General features: G+C 41.9%; 1 protein-coding gene across 3 annotated transcripts in view; it reads right to left on the bottom strand.

The window, feature by feature from the left end:
• The window catches only part of dpy (fibrillin-like protein dumpy), a 112,058-nt gene extending 84,965 nt beyond the window's left edge, over window positions 1-27,093 (bottom strand). For 2 of the 3 annotated variants that reach the window (XM_030385154.2, XM_030385155.2), the window contains exons 1-5: window positions 26,194-27,088; window positions 7,976-8,034; window positions 3,739-3,964; window positions 3,556-3,657; window positions 3,338-3,454 (exon numbers count right to left, since the gene is read on the bottom strand). In XM_030385154.2, the coding sequence (XP_030241014.2) occupies window positions 3,338-3,454; window positions 3,556-3,657; window positions 3,739-3,964; window positions 7,976-8,029 (499 nt within the window). In that variant the 5' untranslated portion in view covers window positions 8,030-8,034; window positions 26,194-27,088. Of the gene's footprint in view, window positions 1-3,337; window positions 3,455-3,555; window positions 3,658-3,738; window positions 3,965-7,975; window positions 8,035-26,193 lie in introns of all 3 variants that reach the window. The other variant, XM_030385153.2, reaches the window with a different exon arrangement.
• Window positions 27,094-27,771: the final 678 nt, after the last annotated feature.

Raw genomic sequence — 27,771 nt, 5'->3', positions numbered from 1 at the left:
TTGGAGCTGGAGCTGGAGTTGGAGCTGGAGCTGGTAAAGTCAGTGCCGTTTGCGGCTTTTGAGGACAGCATTAAGCGCCGACAATGCTACCGCCTCATGCGTTGCCAATGCCGCCAAAAGCTGCGCTACGTGGGCCACAATCTATTTTATCCGTTTTAATGATCTGCCCCAGTTAGCGAAACGAAAGGGAGCAGCCGCCTGGTGAACGTGGCAAACAAACAAAAACAAAAAAAAAAAATCGAAGCACAACAACAGCTGCAACAACGTTGTAAGATTATTTTATTTTATTTTTTCATGTTGCTGTTGTTGCTGCTGTTTGCTGTCGCTTGACTGCCGCAAAAATGGTTATAAATTTAGCACTCAACTCGAGGCACTCACTCCATTTTTCTGGTTGGCGCGTTCCAAGACAAATACATTAGAAGCAACTATTGACTTGCCACAAACAGCCCACAGACAACTGGGTGCCTATGTGTGTGTGTGTGTATGTGTGTGTATTGCAATTTTGTGTGTTGCCTTGTTGTCTTGAGAGCTAAGACTTCATTGCATAACTGGACTTTGACGATGCGTTAACGAAGCCATCGCCAAATGCACGCATCTGAGTTATGAACATGAAATAATGGGAATGTGCCACCAGGTCTGCAACAGGTTGCAGGCAGCACCGCCACTTGATACCGTTACACCTGCCAGCCAAACAGGTAGGCGCTTCAGATCTCCCTCCACGCAAAATGTGTCGCTGCAGCTGAAGCTGGAGTTGGAGCTGGAGCTGGAGATAGAGCTGGCCATGATTTGTATTGCAAAGTTTATTGGGTGAACTTGAGCAAGCCATGCAAACTGGATATATTTACGAGTAAAAAAGTCAAATGCTAGTCAGGAAATATTAATGGATATGGCACAGCGCATACGAAAGGAATAGTAATAAAAATGCATTTATGTGGCAGACGAATGAAAAGTATGCTGAAACTGTTTGTAGAGAAAGCGGAAAACGGAGCTGACTTTGCCTATATGAAATAATCATAAAGTTATCTAAGATCTAGTCAAAGCTAAATATTTTGACTGTTGAAGTTGCCTAAGAGTAATTATTTTAATGATGTTATTTTCTATTAATTGATAAATATTTTTGAAAAAAAAAAAAAAATATAAAATGAGACTAACAAAAACATTTTTTTAAAATGCATAAAAAAATATTTAAAAAAAATATTTATATATATGTATATATATAAAGTTTTGCTTCTATTTGGTTTTCTCTAAGCTTTAGCTTAAGAATCTTTACGGTTGGAGCAGAAATTAGCCAGCGAATAATTAAAAGTAATTACGTACTAATGCACAGGCGTTTTGAAGTCAATTCATCAAGGTTTAATTAGATATACTCGTGGTAATTCTGATTGAATGCAGACGGTGGGAATGCCGAGGGTGCGTGTCTGTGGCTTTTCATGGAGTTCAAGTGCTCGGGCCACGCACATGGACGGGCGAGACTTTCTCAGCGTATTTAAAACAGGTTGATTCAAATGATTGCAGGCAGTTTGAGCTGTTCCATGGAACTCGGACGCTGTCGTAATCAAATGCATCGTGAATACGTGCAAGAGGCGTGAGCAGGAGAGGGAGAGAGAAAAGGAGAGGAGCTGGAAGTGGAATTAGATAATGCTCGTATGACTGCAATGCGATGCTGGCGTTACATGCCACTGCCCAGAATTTATGCATGCCTGCCGGTCGTTGCAAACAGTGACTCCACCCTCCCAGCGCCGCCCGGCCATGTGCCCGCCCAGCCGTCTGACAGTCGCTGCGAGAAGTCGTCACATGTAATCTAGAATCTCGGCAACGTCTTCATACTTAGTGGGGTAATGCCAGAGCGTTTGTGAAATTTGCGCTCGTTATCGCATTGCATCGCTGGCAACCAGAAGCGGGCAGCGCGAGGCGGAATGTGGAAAGTGGGAAGTGGGCATAGGGAAGAGGTAGCCGCAGCTAGACACATGCTCTTGAGTGTTGAAAATTCTGGCGTGTCCATGTTTGGGGTCAGATTACATGACACTGATTCCTCGTCTAACAGACGTGTGTGCTCGTAAGTACGATTATGTCTATCTCTGTTCCATGGCGCGAAAGCATTGCTACAAATGTTGTGGTTTTTCTCTTCTACGTAGAAGCAGCGAACAGCCACCAGCACCACCAGCACCACCGACATCATTACAATCATCATCATCATCATCAACTGTGGCAAGAGCAGCAGCAGCAAATGTAGGAAGAGATTTTTGCTAAGGTAAGTGCTCCCTTGGCTTAGAATCTTCTGCTTTACTAGTTATTATTTATTTTTTTCCTTTTCAGATTTTTATTTACTTTTTTTTCGTTTTGTGAGTATCTTGTACTCTTTTTGCCTCTGCGGTGCCATAATGTGTTTTCATTACGCAACATTAGGCCGAGTCCAATTATGGCTGCCAGCTTTTCACTGCCGAATGGACGAGACAGCCGAACAGGTGCGCAGAAGGGTTTCTGGGCCCACGCTGTGAGCAATTTAAAGAGCGAACAAGACGATGAAAAAAGCTCATTAACCTGGGACCTGGACAGCAAACTATATCAATCTCAAATCAGAGGTAACTTGCAGCTAAAAGATACCCGAAAAGGGGAAGCTATCAATATTTTGTAGTAAATACATCCAAATACTTTTAACATAATCATATCAATGTAATTTAGGTACATGATATTAAGCTGAGTGTTTACTCAAAGCTCAGCGGCTGCAATACAATTTAATACTCTTTAAGCTAACCGGCTGATTTATAGAGCAACATTTCCTTGGCACTATTAGAAAGTCTTGGGCGTAATTGGGATTATATAATACTTGTTCTCAGTGCTTGGTCGACGAGGTCCATTTTGGTACATCTCAATGATCACAGCCTCAACAATAACAGAGTCGCAACAAAGACGCTATAAGGTACTCAAGTGTAATCGCTACACGGTCATTATTATTACCTCGCTGCCCAAGTATGCTGGGGGGATCCCATTGCGTTGGGCAGCTATTGTGAGCTGAGAGAAAAGCTTTCATATTATTGTTGGTGTTGTTGCTGTTGTGGCGTCTTTTGTTACATTTTCAAATGGAGGCTGGGCTGGCACTTGAGACGATTCGAAATGACTTGGCTCACAGATTTCCAGCGAAATAAACCGTTAGCATGAAGATCTATGGGCAGCCCAGACTGGCGGCGGCTAACCGGGCACAAATAATATAACAGACGTTGACGGAAGTCCAAAACGGCAACAACAATCATTTGTTGCTGTTGGATCTCAGTCCGTCCGTCGCTCGGTCGGCTGGTCGGTCATTATGCTTATGCTAACAATACGGCTCGGCACTTACCTTCACAATGGAAGCCATCGCCGCGATAGCCCGGAAAGCAGGTACACGTGAAGCTGCCCAATGTGTTTGTGCAGTGGGCAAACACATCGCATGGACGTTGCTTGCATTCGTTCTCATCTGTGAAGGAGAGAGGTTTTAGTTGTTTGGTTTAGTTAGTCGCTTGATGTAATTTGTACGGCTATGCAAGGTGAGACAAGCCCACACTGCTAAGGACTTACCCGGATCGACGCAATTGCAGCCGCCGAAGCCGTCATTGCAATGGCAAACGCCATTCAGGCAAACGCCATTTGTGCACTGTGTGCCATCCTTATCACAGTCATCTGAAAGTAACAACAACAACAACAACAGCAATGAGAACAAAAGCTTATCTTAAAGTGAAAGAAGCTTAGGGTGGTGCTTACTTGTGCATTTGAGCTCTTTGCTCAGCTCATCGGAACCAAGAAAACAGTCTTGATTGCCGTCGCAGATTTTCGATAGATCGTATAGTTGCAAATAGTCTGTGGACTCATTAACTTGGCAGCCAAAATAGCCATCTTCGAGATTCAGAAAGAACACTTCGCCTCGAAATCGACTATGCTTGTTTGGATTTGTCTTAAAGGGTTGTATTTGTTGGTGTTGTGAATGTACCTGAAAACGGGGAAAACGATGAAGATGAGAAAAGGGGACAAAGTAATAATAGTAAAATATATAAAAATGTTTTTGAGTATGAAAAATGAGACAGTTATAAGAGTAAAATTGGTATTTTGTAGAGCATTATCTTAGTAATTATCATTGGTAAATAAAAAATGATTTTATAGATGAAAAAATGCACAAAATTATAATAATAAAATTCGTATTTTTTTGGGGGTAATTAATAAATCATAAATATCGCATAAATTGTTATTCTTTCCTCATTTAAATGCAGGTTTTATTAATCTTCTAGGCAACTATATACAAGTTTATAAAATGTAGAACACAAAAGAAGATTTTAATTTTGAGCTGACATTTTGAAGACAGTCAGTCTTCCACCCAGAGCTTAACCCATTTAACATGCAAGCAACAAAGGCATCAGCAGCAGCAGCAGCAGCAGCAGCGCCCAGCAACCTTCACAGTGTTTACCAAGTTTCATTTCGTATTTTGTGCTTTTAGTGGGGCTTGAAACTAATTTAAATTCAAATTAGATACACTAAAGTTAGCAGGCGTATCAACGTCAGCGCTTCTTCAACGAGATTTCCTAACCGACAGCCGCAGCTCGATGCGGTCCATATGGGCAGCAAATTCATACAGGTTTGCATTCATGGCTTATACATATAGCGTCTTTAAATGTTGTTGTTGTTGCTGCTGTTGCTTCTGTTGCTGTTGCTGTTGCTGTTTGTGTTGTTTTGCCAACGCTTAATTGTTACACTTCGTTGATTTTACTTTTATAAGCACACACAAAAACAAAAGTTGTTTGCCATATTTTCTCAGATATATACATGTATGTATATATGTGTATATTTGTGTGCCTGAGTGACTGAGTGACTGACGCTACGGTTTGTTACTGTTACCAGCGCTCAACATTAGATAGCTATGGAGAAAAACGAGTTTGTCACTTAAGACCTTTTTGCGCTACTGCAAACGAATTAAAACAAGTTTCATTTGGGTAACACATTGTGTGTGTGTGTGTGTGTGTGTGTGGCTCTTATATTTCGCGTTTGTTTCTTTCGATTTGCTTTGTACTCGCTGCTCGATCACTTCCTACGTTTCGGCGTTCCATTCCAATAAAATCATTATGGCTGTGCCAACTTTTTCAGTTCCTGCTACGTTTTTAATGGCATTCGCCGAAAGATGACAACTTTTTGTTATCTCCACATCTTAATTTGCCATAATGTGCTTTGAATGTGTGCTAGAAAGCGGGCCAAAGGTAAACAGCTGACCGAAGACTGTGTCATCTCGGAGCATAAACTTGAACTTGCCGAGCGATTTACATAACTAATATCAATATATTTTAATTAACTCTGTTGACTTCTCTAAATAAATGTTAACAGTAAATGCTGTCGATTAAAAAAAATCATGTTGCTTTAAATAGTATTAGAGCAAAGCTCAAATGATCCCTTATCAGAGTTCGTTAGGAAAAACTTCTCAATTTGTGTTGTCCGCTGTCTGCTGTCTGCAGTCATAAAAGCTGGCATTTAAGTATTTCACTTGTGTTTTATTTAATGTTTGCCTGTCTAGATCGTGTGTCCAATTGGGCCGTAAAAGGTTTTATGATGGAACTGAAAGACTATCGCTGCTCAGGCTGATGCTCAGGATTGCTCAGTTTGCCGATCGAACCAATTACTGTGAAGCTGGCTCCAAGACACGTGAATCGCATTGCCACCTTTCTAGCCGGCTAATGAGCTAAAGAGTGCAATAAAAACTAAGGTGTGAGCATGAAGCACTCACTGCTGTCAAGTTCAAGTTAAGTCTGAGAATTGTTTTAAGTAGATTTTTATCAGCGAAAAGGAAAAAAAAGCAAAAACTTTGTGTGGAAGTTCTATCCACATGTTCGTTGTGAGTGTGAGATGAGGTTTTTTTTTTTTCAATTGGTTTTGTGTTGTGTTCACTTCACGCCATGCAACGCTAGCGGCCTTGCTGAACAATAGATGCAGCTATCAGCAGCCGGCAGCAGCTAACCGCCAGCAGACACCCGCCGCCTCCTGCCAGCCAGCTGGTTTATCAATTGACAGGCCGCACAATAAGCAGCGCATGCACTCAAGTGCAGCAGCAGCAGTTGCAGTCGCATCATCACATGCAGCAATTAAAGGTGTGAGTGTATTGCAATGAAGATGAGGCTGCTGCTGCTGCTGCTGCGGTTGCAGCGAAACTCCCATGACATTGAGCGGCGCGACGTCGGAGCACAATGCAATTTTTGTTGTTAGCCAAGTTGTTAGCCAAGTTAGCTGAGACAATGACAGCGCCCGTCAACGCTCAAGTGCATCCGTTATAATAACTAACTGTCGATGGGTAAATTTGAGGCGCGCACTCGCATTTTGTGTATCACTAAGTCAGCCAGGCGAGTTTGTTGCCTAAGTCATTTGTTTTGCTGCCTGCCTGCCTGCCGGGCTAATCAAATTAATGAAAAGCAAAAACATCTCTACCCTTTTCGCACACATTAATCATCAAATCACAACGCACAAATAGAAAGCAAAGCACGTCAAAAGAGAAAAAATAAACAAATCAAAAAAAGTTCCCTCCATTGAGACAGTGTCGCGAAAAGCCAACAAATGCGTGAGCTGGTGAATGTCAATGAACTTGCGGCTTGGCTTAAGGCTTAAAGCATTCTTTTGGCCAATTTATAAAGCACCGGTTCAGGCTCTGCCGCAGACCGCCGCCGTCGTCATCGTCCGTCTCTCTCTCTGCCTCACTCTTCTTAGACCGCTGCTGCATAAATCGATGACTATCAAAGCGTTTTTACAGCTAATGCGGCTATTTTTATTCATTACGTTTTTCGGCTTTCTACCATCGATTTGTGGCTCGGGTCTTCTTCGTTGCCCATTTCTCAGTTCCATTGAATTGCCGGCTGTCTGGGACTTTAATTTCTTGAGTAAGGGTATACAATGCTTGGGGCCTACTAAGTGACTCTAGATGATGTGACCCTTCAAATAGGATTAAATACCAGTGAAGCCTTCTTTTTAACAACGAAATATTTATCTTTTATTTTTACACAAATTTTTTAAAAAGTATTTTAAGTACTTCTAATTTAAATAGAGTATCTGAAAGTTCTCTGCCTCTTGAGTTCTCTGGTTTATTATTTGTTCTGTCCTATCATTACACCATCTGCCCGCACAAACATGTTTTCCCGTTCTCTTTCTGTTCAAGCCGCCATCAAGTCAACTATCTAATGCCATTTGCCGGCTGCTTGTCTAAACTGCCAATTTATTTGCCAAGCAACAAGTCAAATTTTTCCTTTACTTTCCTGACTTATTTGCTTCGTATTTTCTCTCATTTCACAGTTTGTTGTTAAATTTAATAAATCTGAGAGCATGACTCCAGCCTTAGTATCCAAAAGTAAAGCTCTTTGGCTATAATTTCTAGTTTATGGCTCATTTGCATGGCCGGACGGCCGGACATGTACCGTTAGGCCATCAAACATCTTGGCCGCGCCGGGTTGCATCATTATGAGCATTTGCTGCTCGCACACCCGAGATCATTTCTCATACAAAAATATGTATACATATATGTACATATATATATGTATATATATATTTATTTATTTATATGTATTGTGTTTTAGTGCTTGTATTAAATTTCGTTTCATAATGAGTTGTCAGCTCGTAAATTTGTCAATAGAGCCTCGGGCATTGTGTGAAAGCTCAGCCAAGAGTTCTGGGCAAAGTCATAAATTAATTATTGTTCATGTGCTAACTGACAATGCCTCGACTCTAATCGAATCCCATTAACATTTATGGCTTGACCCCAGCTGACTTTCCTTTGAACCCGGAGCAAGGCACACCTTTATCAGTCCATATTGTTCTCAGCTGATGAGATTAGTCAGGTCGTTAAGTTGCACAAAAGCCAGACTTCTTTTGTTAGTCTAAATCTATAAGTCTAAAGTTATTGGATGTATTGAATGCTGATGCTTAGCTACATTAGAAAGGCATATGAATAGTTGATTAGCTTCTATTTATGTATACTTACTGTACTCGAGAGTAGTAGCACTATCCACGTGACTAGTGGCAAAAATATTTTCATTTTTGCTGAAACGAGAAGAGACGAGAATAAGACATACATTAAAAATGATTCAAAATACAATTAAAAGCAAGTCAAGTAAACATCATGCGTACGGCTAGGCTGTACTTAAATTATATTGTAATGCGATTTCCTGCTTAAGAGCGTAAAGCAAAGAAAACAAAAGGCAAAAACAAGAATAAGAATAAGAAAAACAAACACACATAATTAACTTAAAATTTCAAACACGCTGCTCAAGAGCCCTGCAAAAATTGGCCTGGTCATCAGGGACAGGTGCCAAAAACCAAAAAACCAAAGACAGAAACAAAAGACAACAGTAACAACAACAACAACAACAACAGCAAATAAAAATACACTTACAAAAATGTGCGGCAAGTGCGAAGACGGGTAAATGACACTTGAAATTTATGCGCAAACATGAGCAGCGCCAACGTCGACGTCGACGTCGGCGTCAGCGTCAGCGTCTCTGCTTATCTCTCTGCCTTTTCTCTGAAAAATTTATACAACGGCACTGCAAACACAGACCAGCATAAAAATTACAGCAAACAGTCAAATAGAGAGAGAGAGAGAAAACACCTCTGGCAAAAAAATAAAACACTTATATAGTTTTTTTTTTCATATATATAGCTATGTGAACTGGCCATAGGCCATTGTTGTTGTTGTTGTTGCTGCTGCTGCATGTTTTCTCACGCATTCATTTTCCACTTTCAGTTTTCAGCTGCTTTGGATTTTCATAGACTTTTGGATGGAGAGAAGTGGACAAGGCAAGGCCTGTTAATTGGTAGAATAGTCGTAACGCAATACAAAATTGTCGCTGGCCGGAGGAAAACGTAATAATTTTGTGTGAAAACTGATAGCATCTTTATATGGTGGTCGGCCGATGGTCGGATTGTCAGGTAGGTGGCCGTATAATTATGACATAATCAAACAACAGCTGCCAGCCGGAAGTCGGGCCGACGTCGTGGCGGACATTACGTTAGATTGAATTTACGTGCGGCATGCATAAAGCATAAGGCGAGAGAAGAGGCAGCGGAAGACGAGCCTCGGCCGCAGAAGATACTCTCCATTAATATGTACATGAGTTTTGTGGGCATGGCATGGCTTGGCATGGACGGCCAGTGCGGCCAGTGCGCCCTTTCATCGGGGCGTCAACAAACAACTTTCTTAACTTGGCGTGAGCGTTAACGTGTGTGCATATGTTAAAATATTTGCCATTATCTGCGTGTATTCTGCACAGAAAACACATATAAATCGCGCCCCGGGCACACAATAAAAACTTCAACGGAGTCCAAGCAGCAGCAGCAGCGCCTTTTCGGCTGTGGGCCTGGCCCTGCTCCTTGGCTGTGGCTGCGGCTGTGTCTCTGGCTCTGGCTCTGGCTGTGGTGGCTCGTCTGTGGTCGTACGATTTATCTATTTCGGTTTATCAGCTAATAAACGCTTAAATAAAATACACACTCTAAGCTAAATTACATGCGCTTTGCACGATTGCCAGCTAGGGGAAATAAAGCTGGAACAAATCGCAGGCCAATGAGCAGTTGGCTCTACTATGAGATACCCAGTAGGCAGTGGAGGCTATAAAAACGAGGAATCCATTCAACTTGAGTCATATGCAGGGTATAACTACTGCCAGTCAAAGGAAATAGAGCTGTGGCAATCTCAATTGAGATACCCTTTAGGATATCCAAATGAAGTTTCCACTCAAAACTCTACACTAAGGAGCCCTTTTCCGCTGCTCACAACATTTACAGGGTATAACTACTGCAGTGCTCTGCGAACTCTGCTCAGGCCAATAGATTCACTGGCTTCTAACGACATTTGAAGCGATCCAGGTTCAGATTCTGGTTACGCTTTCGACTCGGGTCCCGGCCCATGTTGAAGGCCATCGCCTTTTCGGTTAATCTTGTTTGGCCGTTTATGCTATGGCTGTGGTCATAGCCGTGGCCATGGCCGTGGCCGTGGCCTTTGGGCGCTTTTGTGTGTTGTCCATGTTCATGATCACTTAATTAAAGCAGGAGCCATGGCCTCTGCCGCTCTCGAGTTTCTCGATCTCTCGCACTTACGTTTTATGTGCGCTCACAATGTAGTTTGCGAATATATTTCTCTGTGATGCCTGATAAATTTATGTTTGCCGCAAAATGAGCGTAATTTGGTTGGTTACTGGGCTCAGCTGGGAGGCTGGGCAGCTGGGGGATTAGCGACTCCCTTCCGGCTGACAAGCAGATAAATGTGCGTGATAAATGTGAATGTGTTCTTCGGCTCGCCGTTGCCGTTGCCGTTGCCATTGCCGCTGCCATCGCTGTTGTGGCTGTTCGTTAAGCCTGATTGAAGATCTAACAATGCCAAGTGCTATAAACTGCCTGCAACTAGCATGAAATAACTAAATTGGCTAAAGCTTTAAGTGCCTGCTAGTCTAGTATAGGCCGGATATAAATATTTATTTTATTTTGTGTGTTTTTTTTTTATCACCCTGCGAAACGTGTTTTCCCATTTAGCCAAAGGTCGGGCAGCAATTCAAGACATTCTGCACAATTAGAATTAATTATTTACGGGTAGCTCGCTTGCAAGTAATTCTATTCAGCTTGCTCTAATCCAAATCTTATTGGCAGCGAGCAACCATCTAGGCCTCGTATGTATTGAAGCACCTCTTCAAACTTGTTTCCAGCAATTGAACTAACGGCAATTCCATTGTTTATTTTAAATAGATTTTTGATGGCAGCAAATCAAAATATTTTTACAATGTCAACATTTTGAACGAAGGTCTAAAAAATCAGAAAACCGTTTTGAAGCGCCCCGGCGCTCAGTCAACTTCAACATCGTCGTCGAGAGCATCGCCAGCGATGATCTCATCTTGTATTAACCTGTCTAGCCACTAAATCAAAGCCAAAGAAGCCAGTGACAGAATTTGGCCGAAAAAAAAATACATGAATACGAGCCCCAATATATACTATATAAATAAATAAATAAAAAAATATATATATATATAAATATACACAGCCAGGCAGTGGTTGAACTGAGCTGTGCTGATCGCATCTTTATTAAAAATAAATGCTGATAGCGTGAAAAATGTGTGAAGGCAAACATTTTGTGCATTGCCCACAGTTTCGGATAGGTGTGTGTGTGTGTGTGTATATATTTCTAAGGTTTTTTCTGAGACACGTACTGTGCACACACCCCATAGAAATTCAATTGCTCAACCGGATGCTGACGCGAGTTACATTGCTTTTATTTGAACTCATTTAACAGTAGTCAGTTTGTTGTTGCTGTTGTTGCTGCTGCTGCTGTCGATAAACATTTCGTATTTGCATGTCACGACTTGTCATTTATTTATTAACATTTGTTTTTCTTGACTGATTTCCAAATTGCAGTCGTTGCGGCCCAGTTTCGTGTTTGCCGCCATAAATCTAGCCGACGATCGGCGTGCTTAGGCTGGGCATACTCCAGCTGCCACGCCCACCTGCTGGTGGGCTGATCGATTAATTATGGTTTCTCAATGTCAGAACTGTCGGTTCAAAGGATCTGCTGCAGTCGCCACATAAATCTTGTGTGGCAGGCGGCGGGCGCCTGGGCTCTGCTGCTGCGGCTGCCTCTGCTTATGCTGCTGCTGCTGCTGCTGCTGTCGGGCCCATCCTTTAGCTTGCTGGTGGTGCAGTTTGTCTAATTGCGGGTTGAGTGCCGCCAACTGAAGGTCACTGACAGCGCCGTAGACAGCAGTTTGCGCCTGCCTGACACTGCGCCGCCGGCCTGTCTCAACTGGCTGCGGGCTGTAACTCATTGCTTCAGCGGAATTATCGACTCACTGTCTGCGGCGGCTCTGCCCGCATGCCGCACGCCTTTTGATATGGGCAACTGCAACAAGTTGCAAGTGGCCAACCAGTTCATATGAAAATGCATAATCAATCACACAAAGCGACAACAAAACAGACTGAGAGGGAAAGGGAGCGAAGGAGGGGGCGGGCGAGAAGGAGTGTATATATAGATTGTGTGAGAGACACAAAAACTGTTGGGGCGAAGCAATGAATACACCATTCACTTAGCTTAGAGAGAGAGAGAGAGAGAGAGAGAGAGAGAGAGAGAGAGAGAGAGAGAGAGAGAGAGAGAGAGAGAGAGACTAAGAGAAGAGAAACACAGAGTAAGAGAATATTTAAGAATATTTAAATACTGAGCTTAATCTGAATTCAAGTTTTATATCAGTTGTAAATCGACTTCTTATCATATATCTTACATTTTATAAAGTTCTCTCTAACCTCGTTTTAAGCAAATATAACACGTACTCCTCCCATATTCTCCTCCCAGACCTATTTTCCTTACACACACTCCATTCTAATGACATTAATATATTAAATGCTTGCAGCTTTCGGTCTCATCATTCATTGATGTCGATAAGCAGACACACAGCGAAATTCCAGACAGATCGTATTACGATAATCCAATAACAACTGAAAACATTCGACAAACCCACAAAGCCAAAGCTTCCAGATTCAGCTCATAAATCTTTCGACTGAATGACTTGGCTATTATGCCCCAAAACGGTATAGACAAGGGTAGAAAAAGGGTAAGCAAAATGAAATAAAATAAAATTGCTCATGCGCATTCCAACGCCCATTGGCGTATCATTTGCGCATCTTCATCCCAGAGACAACATTTCGTAGAGCTAAAATGTCAGAGTGACTGGCTAAGAGTAGCTACTTTATGGCATTACATTGCGGACGACAGTCGAGTGTTGTTAACAATTCGTGTAAAGTTGCCGCTCATTAAAAACTCATAAATCAGTGCAACAACAACAGCAGCAACAGCAGCAGCAGCAGCAACAACAACAGCAACAATAATAATTGCCTTTGCGAGGGCAGTGTCAAAATAAGGAACCCAGCTAAAGCCAACGGAAATGGCCACCTGGCTAGCAACTGTTGCTGTTGCTGTTGCTGTTGCTGTTGTCGGCATCGTCAGTGGCACACCGGTAAAGCGGTGTCGATGCCGGGCCGGTACCCGCTATGCGGCATGCAGTTTCCGCATTGGCAATATTGACATCTGCTTGGGCTTTTGATTAATGATAAATGCTGTGAGCATCCGCCGCTATGACACTTGGCTGAGAACTCTCTCAGAGCGGAGCCATTAGAGTCCGGTCTGGCGGTGGCATGGGCACGGGCAGCGGTACGGGTGCTTGTGCGGGTTCAGGTTCGGCTTCGGGCCGGGGTTGGGGCTCGGTTAGTGCAATCAATTGGTCCCTGCTTGGGCGCACAATTTAAAGCAATACTAACGCTGTTAGACAAGAAACCACTTTCAAGAGCTGCTGCTGCTGCTGCTTGGCTTGGCTGGCTTGGCTTGGCTCGGCTTGGCTAACTTGGCTAACAGGGAAAACGGCTTTCAACTCGTTTCGTTGGTCGGCGCTCTGCGGTTATAGCTGTTGTGCCGTGGGTGCAGCCGCCGTTGCATGTTGCATGCTGCAAGTACGTTCAACTTTTCAAGTTAACAGTTAGATTTTGAAATGGCCAGCGGCAGCCAGCATACCAGTTTCTTAGCCGCTTAGCTCCGCCGGCCTGAGAACGCACTCGGCTCCAATGCTTCTATACTATTATTTTTATTGCGCTTGCTGCACCACAACTCGCTGCTGCTCTGGTCCGATCAAGATGCGCAGTTCGATGCTCGACGGAAGGAAATTGCAGTCGAGCGACGCCGTTTGTTGCGGTGCACATTAAATAAATACTTGGAAATTTTTGTGTGTGTTCAAATCAAACTAAAGCAATGCAAATGCTAAACAGCAACAGCAGCAACAGCAACAACAACAACATTTTCGCTGGGGTTTGTGTAACATTAACCCAAATACATAAAATTCTGGTGAATCGCAACGAAAGACTTAAGCAACAAACTGGCTGTAGGCTAACCGTTCACTCGGCACATCGTCCGGCCAGGATCTAATACCCTACATTGGCCCATAATTAATCATTCTGGCCTGCTTCTCCCTCTAGCTCTCCAATTTTATTTTTATTTTCTGTTACTTTTATTTTTTGGGTCTTTAGGTGAGCCAGTGCTCAAGCAGGAAATCATTAGTGGGCCAAAGAATTTGTGTGCGGAATGCCCACAAATCATTTCAAACGAAACGAATCGCAGGAAACCACAAGCTAGCTAACCAGTTCTTGAATATTCCAATGCCATTAGACAGCTATGGATAGCCGTGAGATGGGTAGTTCTTGGTAAAAGCTAAGAAATACTTGTGGCACAGCTAGAATATTTATATTGCATAGAGAATATTTCTGTGAAATTTTATTGGACTTTTTGAAGGGTTTTGCAGTTTTTTGAATCTTGATTTTTATTATGATATACATATAAAGAAATATATATACATATCCCTTAGCTATATCTAAGTGCTATCTAAAATTCCTGATGACTTTTCTTCATGAAATTCCTGTAGACTGAGATACAAATTTATTGAAATTGATGCAACATGCGTCAGTTTAACATCTGTCGAAGGTCTTCGACATGTTTTATATGCTGCACAGGCTGCTGTTGTTAGTGCATGCCATATTATCAGATCTTCCAAATTGAAACCAGCTACGGCACTTCATCAGCTAAATGCATACAATGAAGACATTACAGATGCAGAAACAATGCGAATTTGTTGTCAGCAGCCGATGGGATGGGCTGCTATGGGATTGTTGACAAGTTTTTGATAAGATTAATATGCGGCAGCAGGCCTTAAGCTTAGGCATGCAAAACAGTTGAGTTGCGGGAGCATTGCACGCACAGAAGGACAGTGCAGAGCTGGACGGAGCAGGACTGTCGAAGGGCGCAGCAGGACACACAAAGAGTGGCTGGCAACTGGGATCGGCTGCTGCTGAATCTGAAGCCTCGATCTGTGGCTAGGCAAAGCTACTAAATCTCTTTATTCCATTACAATGGAGCAGGAGTAGGAGCAGCAGCAGCAGCAGCAGTAGCCCGTGTAGTCAACTTATTTGTAGTAGCAATGTCTTGATATATTATTGTCTGCCTGCCGAGTGGGAGGTGAGCGGGGTAGCGCATGGCTTTGTTTATGGTGTGTTGACTGTTTTGTTTATGTAGCTGCTCGGGCGCGTTGTGCGGATTTTTAGTGCACAACTTAAGAGGGCTTAAAAGTGGGTGCCAAGATTGTGACAATCGCTTGACATAATTGAGACATTGCGAAATGCGATTAATTGTGCCTGGGCATCTGCAACAAGTGGGTGCAGCGTCTCAGCTTCTCAGCTGCTCAGCTGCTGCAAGAACTGGCCAATGGCCAGCGAAAATGTCAAGGTTAAGTGCTTAACCTTTACAAAGTAGCTGCACGATGTCTGCGACGTCGACTGCAACAAAAACAATTTAAATGCAATTTTTGCTTAAATAAGAAATAAAATCTGCGACGCGTTGCTAAAACAACAAATACAGCAACAGCAGCAGCAGCAAGAGGAGAAGGAGGCGCGGCAGCAGCAACAGCAACTGGCACAGCAAAACTGAAAAACAAATATTTGCTAATTTATCCTGTACGTGTCCTCCAACTAAGTGCACGGGTTCGGGCCTTAAGCCATGCCACATTGGCCATGGTGCCACAGGCAGTGATCCCTCTCACTCTCCCTCCCTCTCTCTCTCTCTCTCTCTCTGTTTCTGTCTCTGTCTCGCACTCTCTTTCACTCTGTCTTTCGCAGCGCCCCGCTCGCTGCGCCGTGTGGCCAGTCGTGTTGATTGTTTGCATTGGGACGCTCAGCGCATGCTGTTAAAATGCCTTTGATCTTCTGATATTTTCTTGCAGCCTCCGTCCGGGCCCGGGCCGGGCCCAAAGTGGACACGGCGGGCGTATTTAACTTGACTGCGCTGCGTTGCCAACTCGCTGCAGACCCTTTTCAGGTCTTGGTCAACGGGCAACTTGTTAAAAAGAATGTCGACTGCAAGCGACGCATGTTTTTTTTTGTTGCGTTTCGTTTTCGTTTTATTTTTGTTTTTTTTTTTTTCGTTTAGGAATGGTCAGTAGTCGGGTCGGCAGTTAAGAATCGCAAATCGAGAGTCGAGTGTCGGCAATCAGCCCATCGGTAAACGGGAGTCTGAGGAGCGACGAGATTTCGCTTTCATTGTCTGCGCTGACTGCATGACTTTGTTTTTTTTTTTTCTCGTTCTCTCTCTCCCTCTCTCTTTCTCCTTCAATATTTAGCCCAGAAATTAGCTGGCAACTCTGGCGGCCAACTCCCAATGGCCAAGGTGTTAATTAGTATTTTTTTTTATGGCATTTTGGTTTTAAAATCAAGTTCAGCAGTGTCAAACATAAATGTCAATATTTATATATGCATATGGAAGGGACGATAAATCTGAGCCTTTATTTATGACAGAATGTGTCTTAGCTGGGCCTCGTAAAATGTCCAATCTGTCGTAAATTGTCTGCAGCAGCACAAGCACTCACTTCTATGTCTGTGTGTGTGTGTATGAACTTTGCCCCTCCGCGGAGTCATTAAGTGCAGTCAGTCGACCCGTTGGCGCCTTTTGGACTTTCCAATTTTCGCCTACGCCTGGCGAGGTGAACTGCTCCGGCAACTGCCAGTGATTGCTGTTGGCGGCGGCATGCCAGACTTCCACATATGGACACAGCGTCTGCACCGTAAATGGCATGGGAGGCCAATAGAAAGGTGGCTGCATAAGTTCGTTGCCTAAGTCTTTCGTTTTGTTTCTTGATTTCTTTTCACGCGGAACAGACAATTGCAAGTGTCGCCTGTGCTTAACTGTACAGTTAGGGATGACTAAGCAGCGCCTGAATCAATCAAAGCTAGCGGAAACTTATTTAAATGAACGACACTCACACACAGGCACACGTACAGTGAAGCGTCGGATTAATGGTTGCCTGCTTGCAATTCTAATTTGTATGAGTTTTACGTATTTATCCGGCGGAAGTAAACCATTGTAGCTGTTGTTGTTGCTGTACTCTTCTGTTTCTTCTTCGTCTTCTTATTTTTCTTGCTGCTGCTGCTGCTGTCAGTTCTTTTGGCCAACTTTATTTGTGCTGTAAATTGCAAATGCGCGCGTTTAAGGCGGGGGCAGCTGAGCAAAAACATAACGTGCCCTGCCATATACTTCAATAAATAACAACAACAACAACACGACCGGCTTATATATACTTGGGCATTAGTTGGCCGTTGGCGTTGCGTACGTGCCCGGACCCGGCGTCGCCATTGCGATCCTCTCTTCGGATCTTTTGGGCTTATGCCACAACTGAAAGCGCTGTCGATGACGATGACGACGACGACGACGCATTGTAAAAAGAGTTTTATGCAATTGCCGTTGTCGTTGTCGGTGTTGTTGTTGCTGTTGTTTGCTTGCCTATTGTATAATAGTGTTGGCAACGGCGCGTTTGTGTGCGTGGTATGTGCTCTGCATAATTTTTTGATCCGCCTGCCAAGTTGCCCTCGCCTTTACGGCCATGTTATGAAAAGTGCTGTCCAACGCTGCCGTTTGACCATTTTCAATTCCCAATTCCATGCCCAATCACCTTTGGGTCTGCCTTTTGACTGTCCCTTCGCCAGAGTCACTGCGGCGTGGGCGATTTGACAATGTGCGTGTGTGTAAGTGTGTGAGCGTGTTTTATGCGTTGATTGAATCGAACGCAATACGATTCGGCTGCTCTTGGCCAAGGGCCAGAGACATGAATCAGTTGTCTCGTTGCACAGTGGCAGGCTCAAGCGCATGTGGCCAAGTATGTGACCAGCATGGTCAACAAACTCTGAGCCATGCCAGAAAATCTTGTTTCCTACTTGAAAGCATTTTATATAAAAAGAAAAGAGGGAAAAGGCTCACGAGCCATTGAATAGAAGTTAAAGATGAATTTAGTAGGCGATTTTTTTAAGAAAGCAGAATGGACCGACGATTACTTTTCCTCTTATTAATATGCCCAAAAAAAATAATGTTGCAGAGGTGCAACAGTAGAAAAATACTCTTTTTGTCCATTTTTAGTAGGTTTAATATACAAATTTAAAAAATTAATAATTTATAATATTTATTATTTATTTAATTTGATACATTTATATGCAGCTGAATATTCAAATTAAGTTTAATTAACATGCAACTAATAAGAATTTAAAGGAAAGCTATATCTCTCAGCTTCCGTAATATTTTCCTAGAAATTTTGTTTATATAAAATATATTTTGTTTATATAATATAATTTTGTTTATATAATATAAAAATATGTCAATTCTTTATAAATACATCTCTACGTATTCAACTTTTCAATTAATTAATTTCAAATAATTTTCAATTAAAATATAACTATTATAATATATAAATATTATTCTATTAATTGGAAAGCTCAGACCGAAACCAAACTAAGACTCAAACTTGAAATAACTGAAAAAACTAAATATACTTCCTCGCCTACATACATACATACATATTATAGTGAGATTAAAAAGGAAAAAATCAGAACAGCCTCAAATAGTTCAGTTAAATCTTAGTCAGCATTTCCTTTACGCTGCACTGCATATTTTCGATATATGTGAATTTTAATGTTGTCATACTCAAAGACCTTGAAAATCGTTGCTAACTAGAAGAAAAAACAACAACAAAAAACAGCGGACATGTTGTGCAAATTTAAATATACAAAAATAGCAAACAGTGGACAGGGAACAAGGAGACGCTTGTAAAAATGCAAATCAATAAGTAAAGTTCCAGTTTGCTCTAGCAATAAAATAAATGTAAAATCGACCATTAAAAATAAAAAACAACAACAACAGCAACAAAAAAAACTCGACAAGTTCTTTAGTTTTGCTTATTTTTTTTGTCGCGCGCATCAGCAGCAGTTGCAGGAGCAGGAGCAGGAGCTGGAGCACTGGGAGTTGTCCCTACTTGGCTTTCAATTTGGCTTAGGGCTCGTAGCGAGGTGTTAATTATCGCTAAAAGTCAATGGCAGCCAATCGGCTAAATCTGCGCACGGCCAACAGCGAATTGGCCCGGTTCGGCTACTGTCGCCATATCGGCATCTGCCCGACAAGCACTTTGCATCTGCGTCCCCAGAGAATAGACGACGACCGGCGCTCGGCGACAGCAGTTGAGCATAAGGTTCGACAGCTGTACAAGAGGCTGGCTAGGATAATTAATATGAAAATATGTGGCGAGTGGAGTGGACAGTGGACAGTGGAGAGTGGACAGGCTAAAATGTTTGTTTCTAGCTATTTTTAGAGATTGCCATTTTTAATGAGCAGAGGCTAAAGAAGAAGCCATAGGAACTGCTCGAGTCATGCCAGCGGCCCACCCAGGCATCCTAATTATGCGCTTATTTTTATGAATTATTAAAATAAGCAAAGTGGAGCGAGTCGCCAGCATTAATTGCTTTATAATGGAGCACTTGAGATATCAGAGGACGGGGAGGCCCAAAAACGAGCGAGACGGCAATCAGGGACATCAGGCACATTGAGAGAGGTCGCCACTCATATTTCTCTATAATTTATTGTAATGCACTTGGGGCGTGTTTCATTTCTCGCTTTAAAATGGCATAAATTTCATGTGCCCAGCCTTGCTGCAACATGCCAACAATTTATTCGCCGTATAAAACTACAAGCATACATTTATAAATGTATATACATGCATGTGTGTGTGTGTGTGTGTGTGTTTACATTTATTTTTATTTTATTTTTTGCTCTGTGGACCTCCTCGGATGTTGTGCATGTCCATGTCCATGTACAAAGCAGGCGGCCAGACCAATTTACTTTTCATTGAGTTGAGCGAAGAGAAAAAAAAACTAAAGAAAACCCGAACTACAGTGAACTGTAAGCTGCGTTCATTACATGCTGTTATTTGTTGTCTGGCGGTACATTATTGGTCTTGTTCGCTCTTTTGCTCACCAATTAGCCAGCCAGGCTGACCACCTTCCCCGAAACGAAAGACTCAGGCAACGAACTGGACTGCAGGCCGATTCACTCTGCCGATTTTTCTAACTTAAAAAAACTAGTAGATGTAATTTATATTATATGTTTTTAGCTGGCAGATACTCTATATAATGAGGAACAGCTAGCCATTTGCTAAGACTAAAGACTTTAGTTTACGCTTGACTACGGCTAGGCCGTAGATAACTCCGAGTAATCTAATGGAAAATATATATTTTACAGCTTCTCGCGAGCAATAAATACTCTCGTTATGAAGTGCTTCGAGAACAGGGTATTGCAAGCATAAAAGTAAACTGCGAAAGACCACATTAGGTCTTAGAACAGCTAGTTGATGAGCCGTATAGGCACATCAATCAAATTAAATCCCATAGCTCATTGTTTTCACACACGGGAGGCGCGTTCTTCACAACTCATCTCTCTTTGGGTGTATGTGTGTGCATTTAAGGAAGTGACTCGTCCCTTTGCGCGGCTACTTTTGGGCTTGGCTCAAAGCCTCTTCAATTAGCTTTCAAAATCAATCAACTCCACATTTGCGTGTAACAGCTTTTAATTACAAAGTATTTCTCTCTCACCGTCCCTCTCCCCCTCTCTCCAACGCTTATTATTTTTCTCTTCTGTGTGGGTAGCTCGCTAAGTGTGCCTGAGTGTCGATTTTGAAGGCTGCTCAACGGCCCACGCCCCTCGGCTACGCCTCTGCAAATGTGTGCGCTGGTATATAATGTACGTTGTTTGTTGCCCGCTTGTTAGAATCGCGCTTTGATTCATATGCAAATCGGGTTTTTCTTCGCTCTTTGCACGGCTTATTGGTAATAAGCCAATTGGCGTTAATCAAGCCAACTGAGCCATAAAACCTACGCACGACCTAAGGCCAAACAATGTGTGGTACGCTCTCAGTGTGTGAGTGTCTGTGTGTGTGTGTGTGAGGCGCACAAATTGTCGCCAGTGCTTCGAGCTGTAACAGTTGTTGACCTTCGCAATGTTGTCAGTGAGTCATGACATTTCGGTGCGTAGCCGAAGCCGGAGCTAAGACATAATTCTCCAAATAGTAAGCACAAATGCAAAAAGCACAAAGTATTCAATCAGAGCTTATTCCTTAAAAACTGCTAAAAATAATAATTGAAAATTGAGTTGCTTGAACTCTAACTTTAGCTGTAATAAATCAAATTCTATATATGATTCATGATTCAAAATTGATTGTAAAATGTTTATTTGGGTATCTTGCTGATGTCAGCAGGTTAACTAGAAACTGATGAGGCTGTTAAGAGTACGGTAATAAGATATTTCCCTAAGAGTTGCTCATATGCTGATGCATTGCTATTTGAATATAGAAGAGAATTTTTATTGTGTTACTTCAAATATGAATTATATACTATTCCATAGGTAAAGACCAGCTCTATTATAATTTTTTTGTTGTCACAGCTCATTCGCATTTTAAAAGTATTCGCAGAGTGGAATAAATAATTATTTATGCATAAATATAAAAGTTTTTAGCTCTAAATCTATCACATGCATCAATTAATATAATAACTATAATTGCTTATAACTAAATATATATCGTGATATAATTTGATAGGCTGATGTCAGAGAGTCAACGCTTCTGCAGTTGTAGATATCACATGAAAATCAATCTCTGTCAAAACAAGTTAATTGCTTGGACCAAAGTAGCAGCTCTGCTGACAGCTCGTCGCAACTTCTCACTTCAACTGGATGCTCTCAACGCCTAGACAATAAATATTCTTTTGTCTCTCGACCGTCTGGCTATTAATTATAATACATACATACATATACCTATATATATATACATAGCACTTTATACACTTGTTTAACAAACTACCGCAAACGCCTGTCAACCCCTATTAAAGTCCAGCTGGCTTAATTAGCGAGAAGCGTCAACTGCTGGTGTGGCTGCTGGTTGAGATCTACTACAGTTCTGCTAGCCAGAGCCGACCCTCAGCCTCCAGTGAGGCAGTTCGATTAGGCCGACTGCATAGGCAGGCAAATGTAATTTAATAATTGCGGTTTGCTCCAGCCTCTATGCCAGTTGATTAGCATGTGCGGTTTTTGCAATTTACGGCCAGCTCACAGGATATGACGTTCAGCTGGCGACAGGATGTGGCTGCCACAGCGGGCGCACACTCACACACACACACACACACACACACTGGGGGCCATATGCAAATTGTTTGTGCGGTGGAAACTTCAAACGCAGCGGCTGTGGTAATTGAATTTTAAATTGCTGACATACGCATCGAGGCGATTAGCTAGATTAATTTAAATGAAGTTATTAGTCGGCCCGATTGCTTTAGACAGGCGCTAACAAAAGACTTAGGCAACGAACTTGCCACAGCTACCGTGCACACGACACACACTCAAGATACAAGAGACAAGTAGCAATTGCAGCAGACGTTTCTCTCTCTCGCTCTCTCTCTCTCTCTCTCCCTCTACGTTTGCTATTGTATTTGAAAGTTAAATAACGCCGTTAATTGGGCGCCAATCTGAGCTGTTTAAACGGGTTTTTTTGGGTCTCTGCAGCAATTGCAGCTAAAACTGTTGCAAATTGCAATCTAAAAGGTTCCGTGTTGGTTTTTTCTCTTAGACAATTGCGGCTGCTGGCACTGCTGCTGCTGCTGCTGCTTGTGGCAACTAATATGAGTCATAAATTTAAAGGCTTGTTGTTGATTTCTTAAAAATGAAGTAAAGAAACGGCATTACGGCTAGTTATATGCAGGCGTCGTTTCGGCTCAGGGTCTGGCACTGGCATAAGCTCATGAAATAACAAAAAAGCGTCTGACGTCTGAAACTGTAACTGGAACTGGGCTGGGCTGGGCCAAAGTCGTCTGGTTACTTTTGCATTTGTTTCACAGTTCAGTTTCAGATTCAGTTTGCATGATTTTGCATAAAACACAACAGTTGTCCGTCCCTCAGTCCGTTCTGTACCCTTCCATTGCTACAAGATTTAGCTTTTTTTTGGCCTGCAGACTACGGCCGCGTGCAGAAAAACTTAATTTTTGGCAATTCCTTTTTAGTCATGACATCATTTCGAGTCTGCAGCCCTACAAAAAAACTCAAAAATAAGACCAGGAAAAAACCTGGTCTCTGTTTTACTTTCGCTTTTGTTGCTCTTTTCGGCGCATAATTTTTTTTTTTTTTTGCTCAGATCTGCTGATGCTTGCGTATTTCAGTTTCAGCTGTTTTTTTTCTTTCTGGTTTTGTCTGCGGTTTGCAGTGGCTGACAGCTCGCTGAAAGCCCAAAAGTTTTTGGGACTTCCAGTCGTATAAGGCATTGAAAACGAAACCAAGTTCTGGTGAAAGTAGGTTGAATACCTGCCAGCCTGCCCTCGTGTCCAGAAATCGAAAACGCATAACAAGTGCAAGTCAGCCACAATGAAATAAGCGAGTGAAGTGGCATCGGCTTTGGACGATTGTGTCATGTGGCGACAGCCCACGCAACAAAATCTTTGCCAATCAGCACAACGCCCACCACATACCAATTTAGCCAAACTACTTGTAAATGCCGACTTCAGCCTTGGCTGACTTCGACTCTGACGCTAACATCGACTCTGACTAATGATGATGCGATTGATGCTGCTGCTTTTGTTAGATGAAACAGAGTCTGGGTTCAATATTGAACTGACGCACGTTGATCTGTTTGTGGTGCGCCCACCACACTTTGACTTTTTTGGTCGTTCACAATTTATGAGAATTCTCGCCGTAAAAAGAAGACCGAGTGGAGAAAAAATTGATTTGGTTTTTCTGCAAAATTTATTAGAATTTGCGGCTCTTGCGGCTTTTTGTGCGAGTTTTTGCGCGGCTGGTGGGAATGGCCTTGAGTCGACGCAGCCACTAAGGTTCAACAGACTGTGTGGGGTGCACACAACAAGTTGATGTGGCCAAAGTTGGTGCATGAATCAGTTTGAAGGCTTTTTATTTGCTTAGCTTGAATCAATTAGTTTTTTTTTAGCCAAATCAACTTTTGTTACTAAGCTCGATAGTTTTCTGGAGTCTCTAAATTTTATTTCTTAGAAATGGTTGCACCTATAATATAGGCCTAAATGACTGACTTTTTTAGTAAAATGAAAAGTTGTTCAAGTTTGTTGCCTAAGTCTTTTGTTTTAGCTGACACTTAAAATAGGAAAAACACGTTTATGCTTATAGAAAATTGATATTGATATGATGTTAGACAATACTAGCTGAAATTCTCAGACTTAATATTTTAAACAAGTTAATGTTTAGAGATGACTTTTCTATGACATAAAAAGATCGGAATAATTTGCCATTTTAGGTTTTATATTTTTATATTCGATATCCGTATTTAAATAAGTCAAAACTTAAAAATCAGCAAAATTGGATTGGCTATGTCATAACTCTTTGAAATATTAGCAATTCAGAAATAATTTTGTTACTCAAGCTCCGAGTCGTAAAACTAATTGAAGTCATGAAATCTTCAGCTTTTAGCTTTCTGATGAGCGCACCCGCACTAAAATCATTTTATTAAGTGACTTCACAACTTGAGTTCGTTGCTTAAGTCTTTCGTTTTTACGAGCGCTACATTGTTGTGCAGTCTGGGTCAGAGTTTCTTGGATTTGGGTAGAATTGCATGCAAAAGCACTCTGGACTTTTTGTTGTGCTGCTTTAATAGCTGCAATTTCGACCCACGCAGCATGGGAAGGGGGCAACTGAGTCAGGCTCATAATTCATGGTCATTAATATTGTAATTTCTTTTTGAGTTCCGCGGCTGCCTTCAGCCGCAGCTCGCACGCAAAACAATAATACATAAAGTGAAAGTTTTGCACCTTCGCCACGGCCATAACAACGCAACAATTTAAACAGCTGAAGAAAACAAAACAAAGCAGCCAAAGCGAGTCAGTTAGTTTGTCAGTCAGTTGGCTGGCTGAATCTGCCCGCCATGGCAAACAGATGAGCCACGAACTTGTGAAAAAGTAAAAACCAGAGAAAAATTCACAACACACGACTGCGAAGATTGCTAAACAATGAATTTTACAAATGACTAGCAGCAAGTCCACGCTGGCGCCGACTGACAAATGAGCTCAAGTTGCAGCCGGTCCAAGCAGCAAGCAGTGGCAGTATTTTTTGCATTTGACCGAAAAAAGTCAAGCACCAAAAGCAAAAAACAAATAAGATGAAAACAAAAGCAGCGATAAGCCCACAATTTCATCAATAAAGTTTGCCAAACCGTGGGTACCACACTAAAAGTTCGCCAATGTGCGTCACTAAGCCACAATACTCGAGCTTTCAATCAGCAACTCTCAGGCCACCAATCCACAAATCCGGCAAGCCACCAATCCACATTAAACAAAGCCGCACCACTCACAGACTTCGGTGCTGCGACCTTAGCTCGAAACTCTATTTTTGGTCACTTGTAAAAATTATTATTGGTATTTGTTTCTTTCGTCATTTGGTGGGCAAATGTTTTGAATTTCTATTTGGTTGACAGCGTGCTAAGTGTGTCAAGCGAGTATTTCGAATAATTATTTGTCATATTTTCCCCTATTTGCGCTGCAGAGAAAACAAACAGCATTAGTGACAAAGCAACTACACACTTATCTCCATCCTCATCTTCAGACGCTTCTCCAATCTCCAAGGTAACAATAACCAAGGCAGAGCAGGGAGAGAGATTTGCACAAACGAAAGTGAAATGTTTACTAGCTGTGGGCTTGGTTGCGGATCTGAGAGCCTCACAACGAATTTTTGTCACTTGAACTTAATGGATTTTTTAAATCAAATACATTTGCTGAGATGTTCACTGGTATATTTAAAATTTCGGGTATTGAATTAATATTCAAAGTATGTCACATTTGAGTTAAGTTGTCTGGAAACTTTTTTTTTTTTAATTTAAAAAAATTTTGTTTTTCATGGAAATGATTTATTGTTACAGAATAGATCTTTGTATTAAAAATTGTTGACTATTTTTTTTTACACTGCACTATTTTGTAAGTTCAAGTACTTTACTTAATTTATTTTGTTTAATTTATGAAATTATTAAAAAATATATTTTTTTCTCTTTCACTTGTAGATATATTATTATTATTATTTATTGAATAAATAAATTATTATTATTTATTAAATATAAATTAATTTTAATATATGTACTATATTTTTTTAATTATCTTTTTTGAAGATATCTATTTTATAGATTTATTTTAAAATTAAAGTCTTATTAAAAATTTTCTCAACAGATGTTTTGCATTTATTCAAGCATAACCTAAAATAATTTAAAAGCTGAATTTTTCTGGCTTCACTTAAATTTTACACCCTGCAAAAAGTAAAAAACGTTTGCTCACCATTTTCTTCATCAAATTTCGGCAAAAATCAGTTCATACTGCCAACAGCTGCCAACGAAACACAACGCCAGCAACAATTTGTTTCAAGACTTTGGTTTTGGCTGCGGCGCAGCCGCCAAAAGCGCTTAAATACACACAAACACAAGCACTCTCAGACACACACACACACAGAGAGAGATGCACACTCAGGCACTGTATAAACACACACAGGCACACACACACTGAGCTGTGCACAGACACTTGGTATTTTGGTTGTTATATTTAATAAATATTATCGCTTTTCCTTTAACACTTGGCTGCTGCCGATGATTTGCACGCGTCGCGCTGCGTATGGATTTGGTTTTTCCTTCGATTTTCACGGGTAAAATTTGAAAAATTTATTTTTGATTTCGTTGCGCACGCCTCACGAAAACTTTCACTGTAATTAAACGGTGCAGATTTTTAGGAAAACAAATGAATTTGCTTGCTTTGGATATGGATGCTGTTGAATGGCTATAACAGCAGACCTCACAGATCCGCACACTGTTCAGCTGTTCAGCACTTGGATCGATTTGTCGAGAGCCACTGGAGTGAATGAGTAAGTGTGAGAGAAAGAGAACCGCACCGCACGCGCGCTAAAAACGAACTGAAACAGAATTCGAATTCGCCTCTGGTTCGAGCTGAAGCTACTGAGGCTGCGCTCGATCCCGAAGCACTGACGATGTCGTCTTTGACGACCAGTGGAGACTTGAGACTAGTGTTCGTGCTCGTGTTCGCGCTCGGCTTGGTGCTGCTGTTGGTGTTGTTAGTTGTTGGTTGTTGGTTGTTAGGCAACTTTGCTGCCCACACGCTGCGCTGCTGCGTCGCTGCTGCTGCTAAGGCTCTGCATGGTCCATTTTTGGTTTGGATCGCTCAGCAGAGAAAAAAAAAACCTATATGTATGTACACATACATATTATTTCTTGCAGCCTTTGCTGTATGGACGCCTTTGCAGAAAATATTTTTCTTAGCGTTAGCTTTGATATTTGCTGGCTGCTGGCTGCTCGCTGCCCGTTGCTTTGACTTTTTGATTGACGTAATTTTTGCGCTTGATATTCAGTTGAATTTCTTGTATTTCCACATTTAACTGTTTTGGTGTCAGGCGCACATTGCACGCCTACAACACCCACACAGACTCACATTCACACTCACAGAGAAATCGATAGCATTCGTGGGCGTATTGAAATTTTTTATTTATACATATGTTTCATGAAGTCTCTCGAGCTTTAGCTGAACTTTCGCTGAGCGACTCCGAGTGCTGCGAGTGGGCATGTTATGGGCGTAGCAACCTATAAACGCGTGAGTTTTGACTCATTCAACTTGCTCGGTTGCCATGTAAATCAAACGCCCTAAACTTTGCTCTTTAACGCTAGGACAGACAGACAGACAGACAGAAACACAAGCGAATGACTTAAGCAACAAACTAGTCTATGCAGTTTGGCATGACCTTGTGCGTGGGTGACCCACAAAAACATTTCCAATGGCTCGACTCCAGTGAACTGTTGCGAGACCTTATCAACTAGTTGCTGCTGATTTATGCAGTGGAAGCTCAGCCAAAAG

Source organism: Drosophila navojoa, chromosome 3 (genome assembly GCF_054131105.1).
Source record: "Drosophila navojoa isolate 15081-1374.11 chromosome 3, UAZ_NAV_1.0, whole genome shotgun sequence".
NCBI lineage: Eukaryota > Metazoa > Arthropoda > Insecta > Diptera > Drosophilidae > Drosophila > Drosophila navojoa.
The sequence above is the reverse complement of the archived record's forward strand: the minus strand, read 5'-3'. Positions and strand labels throughout refer to the sequence as shown.